Source organism: Thamnophis elegans, chromosome 6, assembly GCF_009769535.1.
Source record: "Thamnophis elegans isolate rThaEle1 chromosome 6, rThaEle1.pri, whole genome shotgun sequence".
NCBI lineage: Eukaryota > Metazoa > Chordata > Lepidosauria > Squamata > Colubridae > Thamnophis > Thamnophis elegans.
Window position 1 is genome coordinate 1,133,959 of NC_045546.1, and position 18,794 is coordinate 1,152,752.

General features: G+C 47.1%; 1 protein-coding gene across 1 annotated transcript in view; it reads left to right on the forward strand.

Moving 5' to 3' along the window:
• STARD10 (StAR related lipid transfer domain containing 10) overlaps window positions 1-6,864 on the forward strand; it is a 40,879-nt gene extending 34,015 nt beyond the window's left edge. Inside the window, exon 6 of the mRNA XM_032219539.1 lies at window positions 5,477-6,864. Within this exon, the coding sequence (XP_032075430.1) occupies window positions 5,477-5,704 (228 nt within the window). The 3' untranslated portion in view covers window positions 5,705-6,864. The remainder of the gene's footprint in view (window positions 1-5,476) is intronic.
• The last annotated feature ends 11,930 nt before the right edge of the window (window positions 6,865-18,794 follow it).

Here is an 18,794-nt window from a genome sequence, read left to right on the forward strand (position 1 = left end):
CCTTGCATTTAAGCAACTCTGGGTAGTAAATAGATCTTGCAAAAGTGACTCTTGTAGATTTCCAAAAGTTTTATCTCTGATTCCTGGTCGCTTGCTTCTTAGGAGAATAGGAGAAGGGGGGGGGGGGGGGCTTGCTGTTGCTGGAAATAATTTCAGAGGTTGGAGGTTTTGGGATTAATCAATCAAGACTCCGATGTTATTGATTCCTTTTTATGGGAATCTGAAAAGTGGAGTTGAAATGGAGATGAATTATTGATGCCAGGCGTGGAAGGAAGACTTCGCATGTTCACTTCTGCCGGTGAACGGCCCCGGAGGTTTGCTTTGATCTTAAAATGAGGTTGACGTCATTAAAAAGAAGAAGAAATATTTCAAAGATATGACGAGGCTCTTCAAAGAAGAGTTTTTTAATAGGTTTTTGCTGGCAATCGCTTTGCTGTTAGAGAGGGAATTCAGGGCTTGGAATATAAACTGGTTTGGATTTGGGGAGTGAAACTGACTGAAGATAGTGGAAGTTTTGATTGGCTCTTAAGGAAGATGGCTAAATGACTGGTGACAGGTAGTCCTCGACTTATGACCACGACTGAACCCAAATTTTCTGTTGTCGAGTGAGAAAGTTGTTAAGTGAATTTCGCCCCACAGTGGTTAAGTGAAACACTGAAGTTGTTAAGTTGGTGACACGGTTGTTAAATGAATCCGGCTTCCCCACTGACTTCGCTCGCCAGATGGTCGTAGAAGCGGATCACGTGACCCCCCCCCCAGGACGTTGCAACTGCCATAAATATGAGTCAGTTGCCAAGCATCCGAATGTCAATCCCGTGACTATGGGCCTGCTGCAATGGCCATAAATGTGAATAATGGTCGTAAGCCACCATTGTAACTTCGAGGGGTCACTAAGTGAATGGTTGTAAGTCCAGGACTACCTGAGATTTTTCTCACTGTCAGGAAATTCCTCCTGAATTCTAGGTTGGATCTCTCCTTGGTCAGTTCCCACCTGCTCCCACCCAGAGCCGAGGTGGCGCAGTGGTTAGGGTGCAGTACTGCAGGCCACTTCAGCTGACTGCAGTTCTGCAGTTCGGCTGTTCAAATCTCACTGGCTGAAGGTTGACTCAGCCTTCCGTCCTTCCGAGGTGGGTGAAATGAGGACCTGTATTGTTGTTGGGGGCGATATGCTGACTCTGTAAACCGCTTAGAGAGGGCTGAAAGCCCTATGAAGCGGCATATAAGTCTGCTATTGCTATTGCTATCTATCTATCTATCTATCTATCTATCTATCTATCTATCTATCTATCTATCTATCTATCTATCTAATCTATTATCTATCCATCCAAGGCTCAGGGTTGACTCAGCCTCCTTCCATCCTTCCGAGGTGGGTAAAATGAGGACCCAGACTGTGGGGACGATATGCTGACTCTGTCAACCGCTTAGAGAGGCCTGAAAGGCCTATGAAGCGGTATATAAGTCTAACTGCTATTGCTATTGCTATTGCTGCTGATTCTCCTGCCTTCAGGGGCGTGGGACAAAAGTGGTTTCTTTCGCTCAAGGAAAACCCCCCGTGAAAAGGGGAGAAGGCTGCCGAGGCCTTCCGAACTCACAAAGGGGTTGCATTTCTGGGTTGGGTGAAGGGTTTCGCATCCAGGATCCTGTGCGGTAGAGTTTAGCAGAAGCCCCTCTCCGGACTGATATTCCTGCTCCATCACCGCTCAAAGGTGCTTTTTTCCCAAAGGCAACTGGAGTTCCTTTCTTGTTTTTTCCCCCCTTGGAAACGTTTCATTTCTCATCCCACAAACTTCTCAAACTCTGGGAAAGGTGCAGAGGAGGGCAAGAAAGACGAGGAAGGGGCCGGAGGCTAACGTTTACAAGGAACAATTGCAAGACCTCGGCATGTCGAAATTTTAAATATAAGTTTAAGAACTCTTTTTTAATAAATAGCAAAAGAGTGATTAAAACTTTGATTTTAGAAAGTTACAAACAGACTAAGATAAATATGAAATAAGATTTTGAAATTATAAGAATGCTTCCTGTGGGATAAGTGTTTGCTTTAAATTCTTAAAAAACAAAACATGATACATGGGATTTTAAAGGCTGGATAATAGAGGAAACTAGAAGGAATGCAAATTACAATTAAAGAAGAAGACCATTTAAATTTAACTTAATAGTAAAGAATGGAATAAAATATTTTAACATTGGACATATTGAAGGATATTTTTGAACAATGGATACAGAAGTTGAAGTTTTTACCCGCATAAATAGACTGTGTTTAAAAGATGTTATGGAAGCCTAGGGAAGAGAAGGACCAGGGGAGACGGGAGAACAGTGCTCCAATATTTGAGGAAGGGGCTTCCCTGCAGAAGAGGAAGGTCCACTTATTCCCCAAAGCCCCCTGAAGGCAAGAAGAGAAGCAAGGAGGGAAACTGAAGAAAGAGAGAAGCAACTTGGGGCTAAGGAGAAACTCCCTAACAGGGAGGACAATTAGCCAGTGGAACAGAAGTTGCCTCCAGAAATTGTCGCTTGCTCCATCCCTGGAGGTTTTTAAGACGAGACTGGACAGCCATTGGGCTGAGATGCCCAGTTTGATTAGGTCCCTTCCGCCTCTCTCATTCTGTAGTTCAGTGGTTCCCAAACTTGGCAACTTTTAAGACCTGTGGACTTCAACTCCCAGAATTCTCCAGCCAGCTCCATCTTTTGCATTCTACACAATTGCATCGAAACCCCCTGATACTGCATTAATATTACACTATGCATTAGAATGCAAGATAGTTTCTGCCCTGGGAGAGAAGCTGTTTTTCAGCCTACTATTTGTCCTTGCTTTTATTGTCCTGTACCGTCTGCCAGATGGTAATAGTTCAAAAAAAAAGGATGCCCAGGATAAGACGGATCTTTAAGAATGTTTTGAACTTTCTTAAGGCAGCGGGGGGGGGGGGTTATAAAGCTCTTCCAAAGAGGGGAGGGGGCAGCCAATGATCCTCTGGGCAATGGCGTTGACCCTCTGGAGCGTCTGTCCTATCTGCTCCTGTGCAGTTGGCAAACCAGACACAGGTGTAGTAAGTTAAAGCAGTGGTTCCCAAACTTGGCAACTTTTAAGACTTGTGGACTTCAACTCCCAGAATTCTCCAGCCAGCTCCATCTTTTGCATTCTACACAATTGCATCGAAACCCCCTGATAGTGCATTAATATTACACTATGCATTAGAATGCAAGATAGTTTCTGCCCTGGGAGAGAAGCTGTTTTTCAGCCTACTATCTGTCCTTGCTTTTATTGTCCTGTACCGTCTGCCAGATGGTCATAGTTCAAAAAAAAGGATGCCCGGGATAAGACGGATCTTTAAGAATGTTTTGAACTTTCTTAAGGCAGCGGGGGGGGGGGGGTTATAAAGCTCTTCCAAAGAGGGGAGGGGGCAGCCAATGATCCTCTGGGCAATGTCGTTGACCCTCTGGAGCGTCTGTCCTATCTGCCCCTGTGCAGTTGGCAAACCAGACACAGGTGTAGTAAGTTAAAGCAGTGGTTCCCAAACTTGGCAACTTTAAGACTTGTGGACTTCAACTCCCAGAATTCTCCAGCCAGCTCTGCAGAGCTGGCTGGAGAATTCTGGGAGTTGAAGTCCACAAGTCTTAAAGTTGCCAAGTTTGGGAACCACTGCAGGGTTCTGTTAAGGAAACCATACGATAAACGAGGAAAGACTTAACAAGCTCTTAACCCGAGTGGGGGGGGTTGGACTAGAGGACCTCCCAGGTCCCTTCCAACCCTGCTGTTCTGTATTCTGGCCCCTTCCCCCTCCCTCCCTCTCTGGTGGCTGAGAGATGGCATTAAGTGCCCTGCTCACAATGGCCAGGAACACGACCCCATCAGCAAATGCAACCTTAACCTCCAGCTAATGAAAAGGGGGGAAAAAATAAAAAACCCTGCCGGAGAAACAGCGGACAAAAGGACGAGGCGGCTTTTGTTGTGGGCTTGAAGCGTATCAGTTTTCCAGAGACGGAAAAACCTCTCTCTCTCGTCTCCAGGGTGGCTTTGTGTTCCCCAAACAAAGCCTCTTGGAGAAGAAGGGGAGCGTCGCCTTTCTCTCCCGTGACCGAGACGGGCTCAGCAGCTCTTTGGGTTAGGCCTGGCATTTGCAAAGGCGGCTTGGCCCATTTCGAGCCCTGAGATTTGCAGGGAGTGTTGAATCCTGGGGAGACCCGCAGAAAGGGGGCTCCCTGCCCCTCCATGGATCCAGAGACGGAGGGGGGGAGGGCCCTGGCAGAGTGCGGGGCTGGGGGTGGTGGGGGCTTGTCATGTGGGTGGTGGGGGGCTATGTGTAGGTTCAGATGCTGCCCTCTTGCTCAGCAATGACCCCGAGGTGTCAGGTGGAAGGTGTGAGAAGGCATCATTCCATCAGAACAGAGCCAGAAGGATAAAAATATGGTGGATTCTGCAAAATATCTTCAAAAGAAGGATAAAATTCACCCCCCAGCTGTTTTTACTAGGTATATGTATTGACTTTACGGCAGCAGAGATTAATTTGGTTCTGTACTTAATAACGGCAGCAAGACTCTTGGTGGCGCAATATTGGAAGAAGAAAGATTTGCCTACAATTCAAGAATGGACTTTAAAAGTTATAAACTTAGCCGAAATGGCAAAAATTTCAGCATATCTCAAAGAACATTCAAACGAGAGATATAAACGAGACTGGAAAAAATGGATTGATTATATACAAAGTAAACATGGGATTAAGAAACTCCAGATAGCTTATGCTTAGCATCAGTAAGAACTCAAACTTTAAAATTTGGGTAACAGTAAGAAGCTGAGATCAATGTAGAGATATTCTAGACGGTGATTGTCAAAAAGTTATACCATGAATGGTCTCTGGGAAGTCGGGGGGAGGGAAGGGAGGTGGGGATCTAGGGGGAGGGGGGGGGGCGGGGGAAAACATAATATGTGTTAAACTTTAAGGTACATGGAAAAAAAAAAAAAGAACAGAGCCAGAAGGGACCTCGGAGGTCTTCTAGTCCATTGGTTCCCAAACTTGGCAACTTTAAGACTTGTGGACTTCAACTCCCAGAATTCTCCAGCCAGCTCTGTTGAAGTCCACAAGTCTTAAAGTGGCCAAGTTTGGGAACCACTGTTCTAGTCTAACCCCCTGCTCAAGCAGGAGACCCCACACCCCCGTGATGGTGAACTATGGCACGCGGGGCAGAGGTGGCAGGCAGAGCCCTCTCGGTGGGCACACGGGCCGTTGCCAGCTGCTCTTGTGGCTTCAGCTGTGGGCTGGCCAGCTGGTCTTCGTGGACATCGGAGCACCAGGAAACAGCCTGGAAATGGGGGAGGGGAAACGGCTTTTCCGGGGTCATTTTGGGGACCATTTGAGGCCATTTATTGGGCTGTTTTTGGCCTTAAAATCCTTCTTCTTTTTCTCCTTCTCCTCCTTCTTTTTCTTCTTCTTCTCCTCCCTCCCTCCTCCCCTCCCTTTGTTTCTGCCCTTCTCTCCCCCCCTTCCAGGCCATGAAGAAGATGCACAAGGCCTGCGTCAAGTACCCCGACTGGAAGCAGAAACACAGCCCCCACTTCAAGCCCTGGCTCTACCCGGAGCAGAACGCCCTGCCCAGCCTGGCTCTCTCCGACCTCTCCATCCAGCACGCCGACTCCCTGGAGAACATCGACGAGAGCAGCTTGGCCGAGAGCAAGGAAGAGCGGGCCGAAGGCAGTGATGAGGACAGCCTCAACTGAGGGCCCACCGGCCGGAGTGGGGGGGGGGAGGAGAGCTGTGCCCCCACCCACCCACTCTGATCCCCCCTCCCTCTCCACCTGGCCTTTTTCTTCCCTGAGTGACTCCTGGGTTTGCAAAGGAGGAAGGGGGGGGCGGTCTCATTTAGCGCCGGTCGTAGGACAGGATCCTTTCTCCTGCTCCAGAGGGGGCTGGGGTATCGGTGGCTCCTGGGATGGTTCAGCCAGAGAGCAAAGTTTTCGGCATCTCCTGTGGTCAATTTCCACTCCGCCCCCCCAGGCCAGACCCCCCCCCCTCACCCTGCGGCTGGTTTCCTTCCTGGCTTTTTCTGCAACTGCTCCTGGGGGGCTGGGGGGGGGGAAGCAGAGAGGAGGGGTCTTTCCACGGGACCCCTGAGCTTTGCACAATGGCAGGTGATCTGGAGGATGGAGGAGGTTTCTCCCCATGAAGTCATCTGCTGCTCCTTGGATGGGGCGGGAGTGGGGGGCACTTCCTTGGCAGGGAAAAATCCCCCCCCCCGTGCAAAGCCTTTTGCCTTCACTGGGGGGGGGGGAACATAGCAGAAGGCTTTCCCCCCCACCAGCAAGATGAGGAAGGCTACTGGATTTCTAGTATCTTCGGCTTCCTCCAGCATTGGCCAGGGAACCCCTGGGGGGGCGTGGGTGGGGGGGCGTTATGAAGCCTTCAGCCACTTTGGTGTTGAGTTATGGCCTCATCCAAGTGGACGGCAGCATCTGACCCTACCAAACAGCCCCTCCCCACAGGACAAGACACCCCCCCCAAACACGCATACACACACACACACACACACACACACACACACACAGAGCCAAGGCCCCCTGCCCACCATCTCTGGACCCCAGAAGGAGAAGAGCCCCCCCCCCCCCATGGGTCTCCCCGAGATCCTTAACCCTGGGATGGGTCCGCCTTTCTTTGGCCTGGCTCCCCCAGGGGGTAAAGGGGCACGGAAGGCCTCCAGAGCTTTGAGGGCACCTTCGCAAGGGCCCTTTGTGTCCCGTGGCCCCCCTCTCCCCCCACTCTCTGTTGGGCCATTGCAACCCGTAGCACGTGCCCTTGCTTTCTCACCTCGCAGGTGGTCCTCGACTTACAACGGTTCACTTAGCGACCGAAGTTACAACAACATTAAAAAACGTGACCCCCATGGCCATTTTTCACACTCTCGACCGTTACAGCATCCCCCCCGTGATCGGAATTCCGACACTTGGCCACTGACTCATATTTACGACCGTCACAGTGTCCCGGGGTGTGTGTGTGTGTCACACGATGACCCCCCTTAGGCGACCTTCTGACAAGCAATGGGGGGGGGGGAAGCTGGATCCGCTTAATGGCCGTGTTACTAATTGAACTGCTGCAGTGGTTCGCTTAACAACGGTGGTGAGACCTTTCGTCCAGTGGGGCAAAATTCAACTCAAGGAATGCCTCGCTTTGCAGCAGAAATGTTGGGGTCGTAAGTCGGGGACTACCGATACAAAGATGGGCATGGAGTGTGACTGGAAGGAGAAGGTGGACCCCCCAACCCTTCTCTGCTTTGATCCCATGGCTCATCTGCCAACATCTGGCTGCCTTCTGCAGCTGCTGTGACCACCTGTGAAGTCCTTCAGCTTGGAGGGAAGCCTTCTGCTACTCTGGGGAGGCATCAGCCCCCTGCTTTGACCCTGCTGGTCTCAGCTGGGCCCTGGGTGGGAACGATGGGACCCCCCAAGAAGCAAAGGTCCTTCTGGGCCAGCTCTCGGAGAGCTCTGGAGAAGGAGAGTCCATCCTGTAGAGAAAGTGTGGGGGGGTGGGGTCTCCAGCCTTGACGATTTTACGACTTGTGGACTTCAACTCCCAGAATTCCTCAGCCGGCCAAGGTGGGAGACCCCCTTGGCATCCTGGGTGAGACCTCCTTGAGGTCTCCAGGCTCTTGGCCAACGGGCACTTGAAGCCCCCAGGGACGGAGGCACAATGTTCTGACGGTGGGACCGAGCAGAAGGTGCCACCCGCCTTCTCCGGCTGCCAGGCGGGCCACTCCCAAGGGCAGAGTCACCTTGCCACCCTCGACTGGTTGCAACTCTGCCAGGGGTGGGTTCCTGCCGGCATTACTACCGGTTTAGTGCCCGAAAAAAATTTGCTCCATGCACGTGCGCATTTGCACATAAAAAGATCTGCGCATGTGCACACCATTAAAAAAAGGGGGGGATTACATTTTTTTCAATGAAGATTGTTCTGCGCATGTGCAGAACAGAAAATAAAGATGGCAGTGCCCAGGATGGAACAGGTACGATCACCTGTCCGGCCCAGTTACTACCTATTCAGCCGAACCGGTGTCCACACCTCTGCCCTCTGCTCCTCTTCCTCCCAATGAAAGTGAGCTTGGGTGTGTGTGTATCTGTGTGTCAGCTGATTTTGGGGGGGGGATGAGCTGCCTACAAAACAAGGGGGGCCCCTCCCATGTTGGGCCAATCCAGGTGGGAAAGGCCAGGTCTCCCTCTAGGTGATGGTTCAGTGAACCTGATTCATTACTAAAAGCCCCGGGAATCTTCCCTACTCACGGTCAGCACTGGCTAGAGTGGAGGGGATTCAACGGAAGTTAGTTTGTGGCTATGTCAGGATTCTAGGCTGCTGCCTCTTTTGACGCCGTCTCCAGTTCTGCCCTTCCTTCCCTTAAACCAAGCTTGGAAAGGCAGCTGGGGCAACCGAGAAAACTTTCCCACCTGCTTCCTTCGTTCCGGGATTATTAACGCTCTTTCTGTGCTGGGGGAGAAATTTTTGCCTGGTGGGGGAGCCCCTACCTTGGGGGTCTAGCAGCAGGAGATATGGGGGGGGATGCTTTCCATGAGACCTCTCCTCTCTCCCCCCCTCTCTGTCTCTCTTTTTCTCTCTCACTCTTTCCTTCTCCTCTTTCTCCTCTCTCTCCTCTCTCTCTCCTTCTCTCTCGTTCTATCTCTCCATCCAACTATCTTTTTCTTTTTTTCTCTTTCCCTCTCCCTCCCCCCTCTTTCTCTCTTTCTCATTCTTTCTCTCTCATTCTCTCTCGTTCTATCTCTCCATCCATCCATCTGTCTCTTTTTCTTTTTTCTCTTTCCCGCCCCCCTCTCTTTCTCTCTTTCTCATTCTCTCTTGTTCTTTCCATCCATCCATCTATCTTTTTCTTTTTTCTCTTTCCCTCCCCCTCTCTTTCCCCTTCCCTTTCCCTTTTTCTCTCTTTCTCTCACTCTCACTGCCCCCTGCCGAGTCTGGAAGGCTAGTGGAGCAAGACAAGTGAGATTTGACTAGCCTTAAACTGTAGGATTGTTAATGTAGCTTTCAGGGGCTGCTTTCCCTATAGCCCCTTTTGCATTTCGGGGGGGGGGATTTAAAAGAAAAGGGGGGGGATAGGATTTCATATCTTGTTACTGGATCATTTGTTTCAAAATAAACAGAGTTCAAATTCTTGGAGTGTCTCACTTGCAAAGGGGTGGAGGCGACAGGCTCTCCTGGAGGATCAGGAGCAAAACGCCCTGCGACCAGTGCCAGGATTCGAACGAGGGGCTTAAAGGAATGGACCAGCAGAGGACAGCCGAGCCCACGGACCCGTCAGTGGGCTTCTCCACCTGATGGAATGAGAGCCTTGGAAGCAGAGGTGGGTTCCTACCAGTTCGCACCTATTCGGTAGAACCGGTTAGAAGAGGTTCCACCAGTGGACCCGGAAAGCAGGCCACACCTACAGAAGAGGTTCCCAAAAATTTTGAAACCCACCACTGACACACACACACACACACACACTGACACAGAGCGATAGAGAAAGAGAAAGAAAGGAAGAAATAAAGAAATAAAGAAAAAGAGTGAGAGAGACATGAAAGAAAAAAGGGACGAAGAGACAAAAGGAAGGAGAGAGAGAGAGAGAGAAAACACATGGCCGGCAAGCCACTCCCACAAAGGAGGCCACACCCACAGAGTAGGTTCCAAAACTTTCCGAAACCCACCACTGCTTGGAAGGGACGAAAAGGCTCATCTTTTCCAGTGTCTCTTGGACCCTTTAAGAGGGAAGTAGAGAAGAGAAGGATGACGGAGGGAGGAAAGGAGGTAGGGAGGAGGAGGAGAGAGGGAGAGGAAAGGGATGGACAGGGTAATATGGTGTATGGAGAGCAGAGGAACCAATAATCTTTTTTGGGGAGTTGATGGTAAGACGAATTGATGTTAAGATTTAATAATATAAAATAATGTTGCTTATGTAACAGTGGACATGTGGTTATGTGTTATCAAAATGAAAAAATAAAAAACTTTTTTAAAAAAGGGGAGCCAACTACAACTCCCAGAATTCCCCTGGCACAGAAGGTGGATGTGGTGGTGGTGGTGGTGGGGTTTGGGAATAGGAAGAGCTAGGAGTTTATTACATATAAACTAGGATGTCCAACAGGGGTGACTTTATGACTTGTGGCCTACAATTCCCAGAATTCTCCAACCAGCTCTTCCAACTTCCCCCAACAAGACCTATATCCTCTTCCTCCTCCTCCTCTTGTCTGGGGAATTCTGGGAACTGTAGTCCCTCTCTCTTAAAGGGGGCAAAGAAACACTGGACTAGGCGCCCTCATCCCTCCAACTCCATCGTTGTACAAGGAGGATGCAAAAGCTTCATCGATTGTTTTAAAAAATATTTTAAAAATATGTTTCGAATTCTGAGCCGCTGGGAGTTGTTTGCTGGGAAAGGATGCTCTAGAACAGTGTTTCTCAACCTTGGCCACTTGAAGATGTCTGGACTCCAACTCCCAGAATTCCCCAGCCAGCGAATGCTGGCTGGGGGATTCTGGGAGTTGAAGTCCGGACATCTTCAAGTGGCCAAGGTTGAGAAACACTGCTCTAGAAATCAATCAAACTATTTGACCCAACTCAAACAAGGATGCCACACGTGAGCATCCTCCTTAGTTGAACACATGCAGGTTAAATGCAAACTTTTCCAAGATCAGAGACAGTTTTATTTAGTGGCCGTTCGAAGCTTACGACTATCGCGACATCCCCATGGTCACATGGTCAAAATTCAGCTGCTTGGCCACTGACTCATACTTACGACGGTCGCAGTGTCCCAGGTTGGGGGAGGGTTTTTTCACGTAATCCCCTTCGGCGACCTACTGACGAGCAAAGCCTAATGGGGGAAGCCGGGTTCACTTATCGATCATGTTGCCCCCTTAACAACTGGCAAGAAAGGTTGTAAGGTGGGGTGAAAACTCAACAGTTTTCACTTAACAGCAACAAATTAGCACTCCGTTGCAGCCATAAGTCGAAGACTACATGTAGATGATCTCTAAGGCATTCAACTACAATGTCCATTCTCCCCAGCCTGCAAGGCTGCCAGAATACTCCTCCATAAAATAAAAAAATAAGGAAATTAAAATCCAGCATGTGTTTATGGGGGGGGGGGGGGCTCACCTCTTAAAGGTGGGGAGAGCAGGAGCCAGCCAGCTTCCCACAACAAGAGATGGAAAACAGGGCCTGTCTGTCTGTCTGTCTTTGGCCATTTATCTTCAGATGCCGAAAAACGAAGCAGGAGCTGCAGCATCTGAGAAATTCAGATTTCCAGCCAAACCTCTTCCAATTTCAGACAGGAAAACAATAGCCGGGGATGAAACAGCGCCTCCTGCTGTCCCCTTGGATGCAAAACATGTTATTCTGCCGGCAATCCCCCCCCCCCACTTCCATGGGGGGAAAAATTGCAAAACATAATTATTACACATATCAACTGCAAATAGAATTGTACTAGCACAGAATTGGAAACAAACAGTAACTCCCCCCCAGAGCTGATTGTAAGAAGGAAAATCTATGAATGTGCAGAAATGGACAGACTGTCTATGGGAATGAAGGAGAGGGAAGAAACCAAATATTATCAAATTTGGAATAGATGGGATTCCTGGCTTGACAGTAAATGTAAAACTTAAGGTATAAAGGACAAAAGTAGAATATAGAGCAGTGTTTCTCAACCTTGTCAACTTGAAGATGGGGAAGTGTCTAGGACAGTGTTTCTCAACCTTGGCAACTTGAAGATGTCCGGACTTCAACTCCCAGAATTCCCCAGCCAGCATTCGCTGGCTGGGGAATTCTGAAAGTTGAAGTCCGGGCATCTTCAAGTGGCCAAGGTTGAGAAACACTGATATAGAGAGAGTATTTAAATAAGGAGATAACTTAGGATAGTGATGTAGAGATAGAATTTCTTGTAAATAGGATTACTACAAAAATGCGTAGACCGATAATGGAAAAGCTGTTACAAGTGTAGATGTGTGTTTTGTGTTTTGTTTTCAAATGTTGGAAAATGTAATAAATACTATTTTTTTAAAAAAAGACAGGTAGACTTCAACTCCCAGAATTCCCCCAGCCAGCATGGCATTCTGGGAGTTGAAGTCCACCCATCTTCAAGCAGCCGAAAAGGCTTCCCAGCTGAGCGTTATAGAGATAGTCCTTGACTTACGGCCATTTCGTTTACTGACCAAGGTTACAACGGCACTGAATAAAAAGTGACTTATGGCCATTTTTCACACTTACGACTGTGGCAGCATCCCCGTGGTCATGTCATTAAAATCCAGACACTCGGCCACTGACTCATATGTATGACGGTCTCAGGGTCACACGATCCCTTTTTACGACCATCTGACAAGCAGTTAGTGGGGAAGCCACAATCTGTTAACAATCCTGTTGATAATTTAATAACTACAGTGATTCACTTAACAACAGTGGCAAGAAAGGTGGTAAAACGGGGCTAAATTCATTTACCAAAATTTTGGCCTCCTTTGTGGGGAAGGCTTGAAGCTCAATTTGTTCTGTTTCTTCCCATAATAAACTTTGGTCAAACTTCGGCAACTTGAAGGGCCACCTGAGTCCAGTTTGCAGAAGGCCCCTCCCTCACCTCTGAACAGGTGTGCAAAGCTACAGAGCTGGAAGTTCAACAGACACACAGACACATCCCCTCCCCAATCTCCTAAACCAGCCTCCCAGTTTTTACCCCCATACCAGCAAATTATAGCGAATTAAAATGGTTGCAACGCCTTTCCCGAACCATAACAATTACGTTTGTAAATCTGTGCCCCTCCCTCCCTCCCTCCCTCCCTCCCTCTCCCCACATCCAATGGCTTCCTGCCTCAGCAGAGGGACAGTGACTCAGTGTTCAAATCCAGGTTTGCATAGCGACTGCTGACCATGTGGAGAGACAGAGAGAGAGAGAATGAGAGAGAGGGAGAGAATGAGAAAAAGAATGAGAGAGAATGAGAGAGAGGATGAGAATGAAAGAACAATGAAAATGAGAGAGAGAGAGAACAAGAGAGAATGAGAGAGAGAGAGAGAGATGTAGAGAACAAGAGAGAGAATGACAGAATGAGAAAAAGAATTAGAGAAAGAGAGGGAATCCTAATGAAAGAGGAGAATGAGAGAAGAGAACGAGAAAGAGAATGAGAGAGAGAATGAGAGGGAAACAACAAAAAGAATGAAAGAGAATGAGAGAGAGGATGAGAATGAGAATGAAAGAACAAGACAATGAGAATGAGAGAGAGAATGAGAGAGAAAGAGAAGTAGAGAACAAGAGAGAATGACAGAGAATGAGAAAAAGAATTAGAGAAAGAGAGGGAATCCTAATGAAAGGAGAGAATGAGAGAAGAGAACGAGAAAGAGAATGAGAGAGAGAATGAGAGGGAAACAACAAAAAGAATGAGAGAGAATGAGAGAGAGGATGAGAATGAAAGAACAATGAAAATGAGAGAGAGAGAACAAGAGAGAATGAGAGAGAGAGAGACGTAGAGAACAAGAGAGAGAATGACAGAATGAGAAAAAGAATTAGAGAAAGAGAGGGAATGCTAATGAAAGAAGAGAATGAGAGAAGAGAACGAGAAAGAGAATGAGAGAGAATGAGAGGGAAACAACAAAAAGAATGAAAGAGAATGAGAGAGAGGATGAGAATGAAAGAACAAGACAATGAGAATGGGAGAGAGAGAGAAGTAGAGAACAAGAGAGAGAATGACAGAGAATGAGAAAAAGAATTAGAGAAAGAGAGGGAATGCTAATGAAAGAAGAGAATGAGAGAGAATGAGAGAACGAGAAAGAGAATAAGAGAGAGAATGAGAAGGAAACAACAAAAAGAATGAAAGAAGAGAGAGGGAGGATGAGAATGAAAGAACAAGACAATGAGAATGGGAGAGAAAGAGAGAGAGAGTGAGAGAGAAAGAGAAGTAGAGAACAAGAGAGAATGACAGAGAATGAGAAAAAGAATTAGAGAGAGGGAATGCTCATGAAAGAAGAGAATGGGAGAGAATGAGAGAAGAGAACGAGAGAGAAAGAGAATGAGAGAGAATGAGAGGGAAACAACAAAAAGAATGAAAGAAGAGAGAGGGAGGATGAGAATGAAAGAACAAGACAATGAGAATGGGAGAGAAAGAGAGAGAGAGTGAGAGAGAAAGAGAAGTAGAGAACAAGAGAGAATGACAGAGAATGAGAAAAAGAATTAGAGAGAGGGAATGCTCATGAAAGAAGAGAATGAGAGAGAAAGAGAATGAGAGAGAATGAGAGGGAAACAACAAAAAGAATGAAAGAAGAGAGAGGGAGGATGAGAATGAAAGAACAAGACAATGAGAATGGGAGAGAAAGAGAGAGAGAGTGAGAGAGAAAGAGAAGTAGAGAACAAGAGAGAATGACAGAGAATGAGAAAAAGAATTAGAGAGAGGGAATGCTCATGAAAGAAGAGAATGAGAGAGAATGAGAGAAGAGAACGAGAGAGAAAGAGAATGAGAGAGAATGAGAGGGAAACAACAAAAAGAATGAAAGAAGAGAGAGGGAGGATGAGAATGAAAGAACAAGACAATGAGAATGGGAGAGAAAGAGAGAGAGAGTGAGAGAGAAAGAGAAGTAGAGAACAAGAGAGAATGACAGAGAATGAGAAAAAGAATTAGAGAGAGGGAATGCTCATGAAAGAAGAGAATGAGAGAGAATGAGAGAAGAGAACGAGAGAGAGAAAGAGAATGAGAGAGAATGAGAGGGAAACAACAAAAAGAATGAAAGAAGAGAGAGGGAGGATGAGAATGAAAGAACAAGACAATGAGAATGGGAGAGAAAGAGAGAGAGAGTGAGAGAGAAAGAGAAGTAGAGAACAAGAGAGAATGACAGAGAATGAGAAAAAGAATTAGAGAAAGAGAGGGAATCCTAATGAAAGGAGAGAATGAGAGAAAGAGAGAAGAGAACGAGAAAGAGAATAAGAGAGAGAATGAGAAGGAAACAACAAAAAGAATGAAAGAAGAGAGAGGCAGGATGAGAATGAAAGAACAAGACAATGAGAATGAGAGGAAAAGAGAGAACAAGAGAGAATGAGAGAGAGAGAGAGAATGAGAGAGAAAAAGAAGAGGAGAACAGAGAGAGGGGGGGGGGGAAGCCATGCCTCCCACTGACTCAGTGCTCTGGGGGCAGCTGCGGCTGAGTCATCCCTTCTGTTGTCTTGGTTAAGAGCCCCCCCTGGGGATGGGCTGGGAGGGAAAGGCTTTTGCAACGCACACTTGGAGGTGTTGCAAGAGACACTCTCCTTCTTCTTCCCTCTGGGGATTCTGCAAAGAATTAGAACCAAAAGGAAGGATTGAAAGCTGAAAGGATAGAAAACCTACAACGTTCCCCGTTTTCCGATGGAAGAGAATATGGGGAGCTCAGGGTTGAAAGGAGGGGTCCCCGGTGCTCCCTCAGCTGGGTGGTTTTCTTGCAGGCGTTTCATCACCCGACTAGCTAACGCCCTCAGGGCTAAGAGCGGGTGGGGTTTGCTCTCTTTTCATAACAAGCGGCTTGCCCTGCCATTTTGGTGCGGGTATAGTCTGTTGCTAAGTGAGGCAGTTGTTAAGTGAGTCACACCCAATTTTATGATTTTTTTCCCCGCTGTGGTTTGTTAAGCAAATCACGGCTGTTAAGTGAATCACATGGTCAGTAAGTGAATCCAACTCCCACCGTTGGCATTGCTTGTCGGAAGGTGGCAAATGCGGGTCACGCGATGCCAGGACGCAGCCACTGTTGTAATCAAAAGTGCCCAACTGTGCGTCCATGAGGAAGCTGTGATGGTCATACGTGCGAGGACTGGTTGTAAGCCACTTTTTTCAATGCTGTTGCAACTTGGAACGGTCCTAAAAGGAATCGTCGTAAGTCGAGGACTCGGTGTCATTGTTTCCCCACTTTCTTTCAATATCGCTTTCGTCTGGGCTTCCCATCCCCAAGAGTTTGCAATCAGTTCCTGGATGGGACGCCCCCGTTTTGCAAAACCCCCCCGTTTGAATTCCCGGACAAACAGGGGCCACCAGAAAGATACACCCCCCCTCCCTCCCTCCCTCCCTCCCTTGCTGCATTTTGTTTGCAATTAAATTCCCTGAAATTAATCCCATGACTTTCAAAGAACCGGATATTCTGGATAATGAGGCGTAAGAAGAACATGGATAAAAATGGGTCTGCCTGGCTTTCCACCAGGTCTGAAGCAGGGCTGAGATCCAGTTTTTTTACTACCGGTTCTGTGGGCGTGGCTTGGTGGGCATGGTGTGGCTTGGTGGGCGTGGCAGGGGAAGGATACTGCAAAATCCCCCTCCCCTCCCCACTCGGGGGCCAGGCAGAGGTGGCGTTTGCCGGTTCTCCGAACTACTCACAATTTCCGCTACCGGTTCTCCGAACTACTCACAATTTCCGCTACCGGTTCTCTGAACTACTCAAAATTTCCACTACCGGTTCTCTGAACTACTCAAAATTTCAACTACTGGTTCTCCGAACTACTCAAAATTTCTACTACTGGTTCTCCGAACTATTCAAAATTTCCACTACCGGTTCTCCAAACTACTCAAAATTTCCACTACCGGTTTTCCGAACTACTCAAAATTTCCACTACCGGTTCTCCGAACTACTCAAAATTTCCACTACCGGTTCTCCGAACTACTCAAAATTTCCACTACCGGTTCTCCGAACTACTCAAAATTTCCACTACCGGTTCTCCGAACTACTCAAAATTTCAACTACCGGTTCTCCAGAACCTGCTGGGTTTCACCCCTGGTCGGAAGGACACCCCCCCTACCCCGGTGCGATGGAGAAATTCCGAGCACAAAAACTCATGGCAAGAAGACCTATGCTAATAGTCAAGGCCCCCCTTTTTTTTAACTTCAAGGGTAAAGAAATAAATTTATGACCTTTTTTACAAGCTCCCCCCCCCGTGTCTCACTTAGCAACAGAAACGTTGGGCTCAGTTGCGGTCACAAGTCAAGGACTACCTGTAGTACAGCTGCTACCTGGCTCAATGGCACTAACAGTGAGAGGGATCTCGGAGTCCGAGCGGAGAACCACTTAAGCAGGAGCCAGCCCGAAAACCCAACGCAGCCCCAGGCTCTATTAAGAGAGGGACAGAATCAAGGTCACGTGAGGACACGGGCCTCTCGCCTCACAATTGGGAGGCTGGGAGTTCGATCCCAGGTGGCGGCAGATATTTCGGTCTCTGGGCTCAACGAGTAATTGTCTGCTGTGAGTTTCGTATAGGTGTCAGGAAGGGCACCCGGCCAGTAAATGCTGCCCCAACTCCACCATGATGTAAAACATTACAGGATTGTTCAAGTTATCTTGCTTTGTAAAGCCTTGGTAAGACTGCAACTGGAATATTACACCCAGTTTTGGCCGCCACAAAAAAATAAATAAATGTTGAAACTCTAGAACAGAGTTTCTCAACCTTGGCGACTTTAAATCCTGGGGGATTCTGGGAGTTGAAGTCCACAGGATTTAAAGTCACCAAGGTTGAGAAACACTGCTCTAGAAATAGTGTTGCCGCAGGCAGTTTGGTCCAGTGGTTAAAGGTGCGGGCTTAGAAACCAGGAAATGGGGAGTTCTAGTCCCACCTTAGCCATGAAAGCCAGCTTGGCGACCCTGGGAAAATCACCAGGAGATTCTGAGTTCTAGTCCCACCTTAGCCATGAAAGCTGGCTGGGTGACTCTGAGCCAATTGCCAGGAGACAGGGAGTTCTAGTCCTGCCCTTAGGCGTGAAAGCCAGCTGGGTTACCTTGGGGCAGTCCCCCCCGCCACTCACCTACCCCACAGGGATTGTGGTTGTGGGGAAAACAGGAGGAGGGCGTATGAGGTATATTGTTTCATTTGAGTTATTTATAAAAATAGTAAAGGCAGGAAAAAGTTGCTAAATATAAATGAACCATATGATTTTTTAAAAATAAAATCTTCATTAGGTTTCGACATCATACATTGAAACTACAAACTAACATACGAAGGAAAAAGGAAGGAATCACAAAACACATTAAAAGTGGCCACTGAAATACACTAGACAAATATAACAAATGTATTTGTGACTGACTTCTAGTACAGAGATTTTAACAAGACAAATATAGCTACATTTAAAGAAATAACACCGATCTGTACAACAATTTTAAAATACTGCCAACTTACTAAAAATCAGTAGTCATGAAATGTACTTTTTTGTTAAAATGTTTTTATTTTCCATTTTCCATTTTCATACAGTCACATATATACTGTGCATAACCAGGGCCATACAACATTAAACAATAATTGCAGCAATTCCTCTTGTCAACAATACCCCCAGAAATATAAATAAAATAAAACTCAAACTCAAATAGAAACCCAATATGAAATGTACTTTTTCATGTCATCTAAAAGACCGTTTATTTTAAATATAAGATTATTTGCATCTGATAACCTTTAAAATCCACATTATTTCTTTACTCAGACCCAACACAATCTTCAAAAAACACCAGGTCAAAAGTTGATTCTTCTCTTCATGCTGTAAGAAATCTATCAAAGGCCACCAGATTGCCTGGCACTTAATCAAATTATTGTCTGAGTAATGCAACTAATTTCCTCATTTCTAGCTGTTTCCATTAATTTCTAACTGCCTTACTTAGTAGATGTGGAAAATTTAGGCTCAATCGTGGTGATAAGTTGAGGATTCCTCGTGTATTCTTTCCATCTTTGGGCATACAAACGAACTTGCTGCTGTAGTCATATATAAAAACAAGCCCTCAGGTATCAGAAAAACAAACGGCATCACAATTTTAATTGTTTGACTGCTACAGTTTTGATTTAACAGGATAGGAGAGTTGGAAGGGAAAATAGTT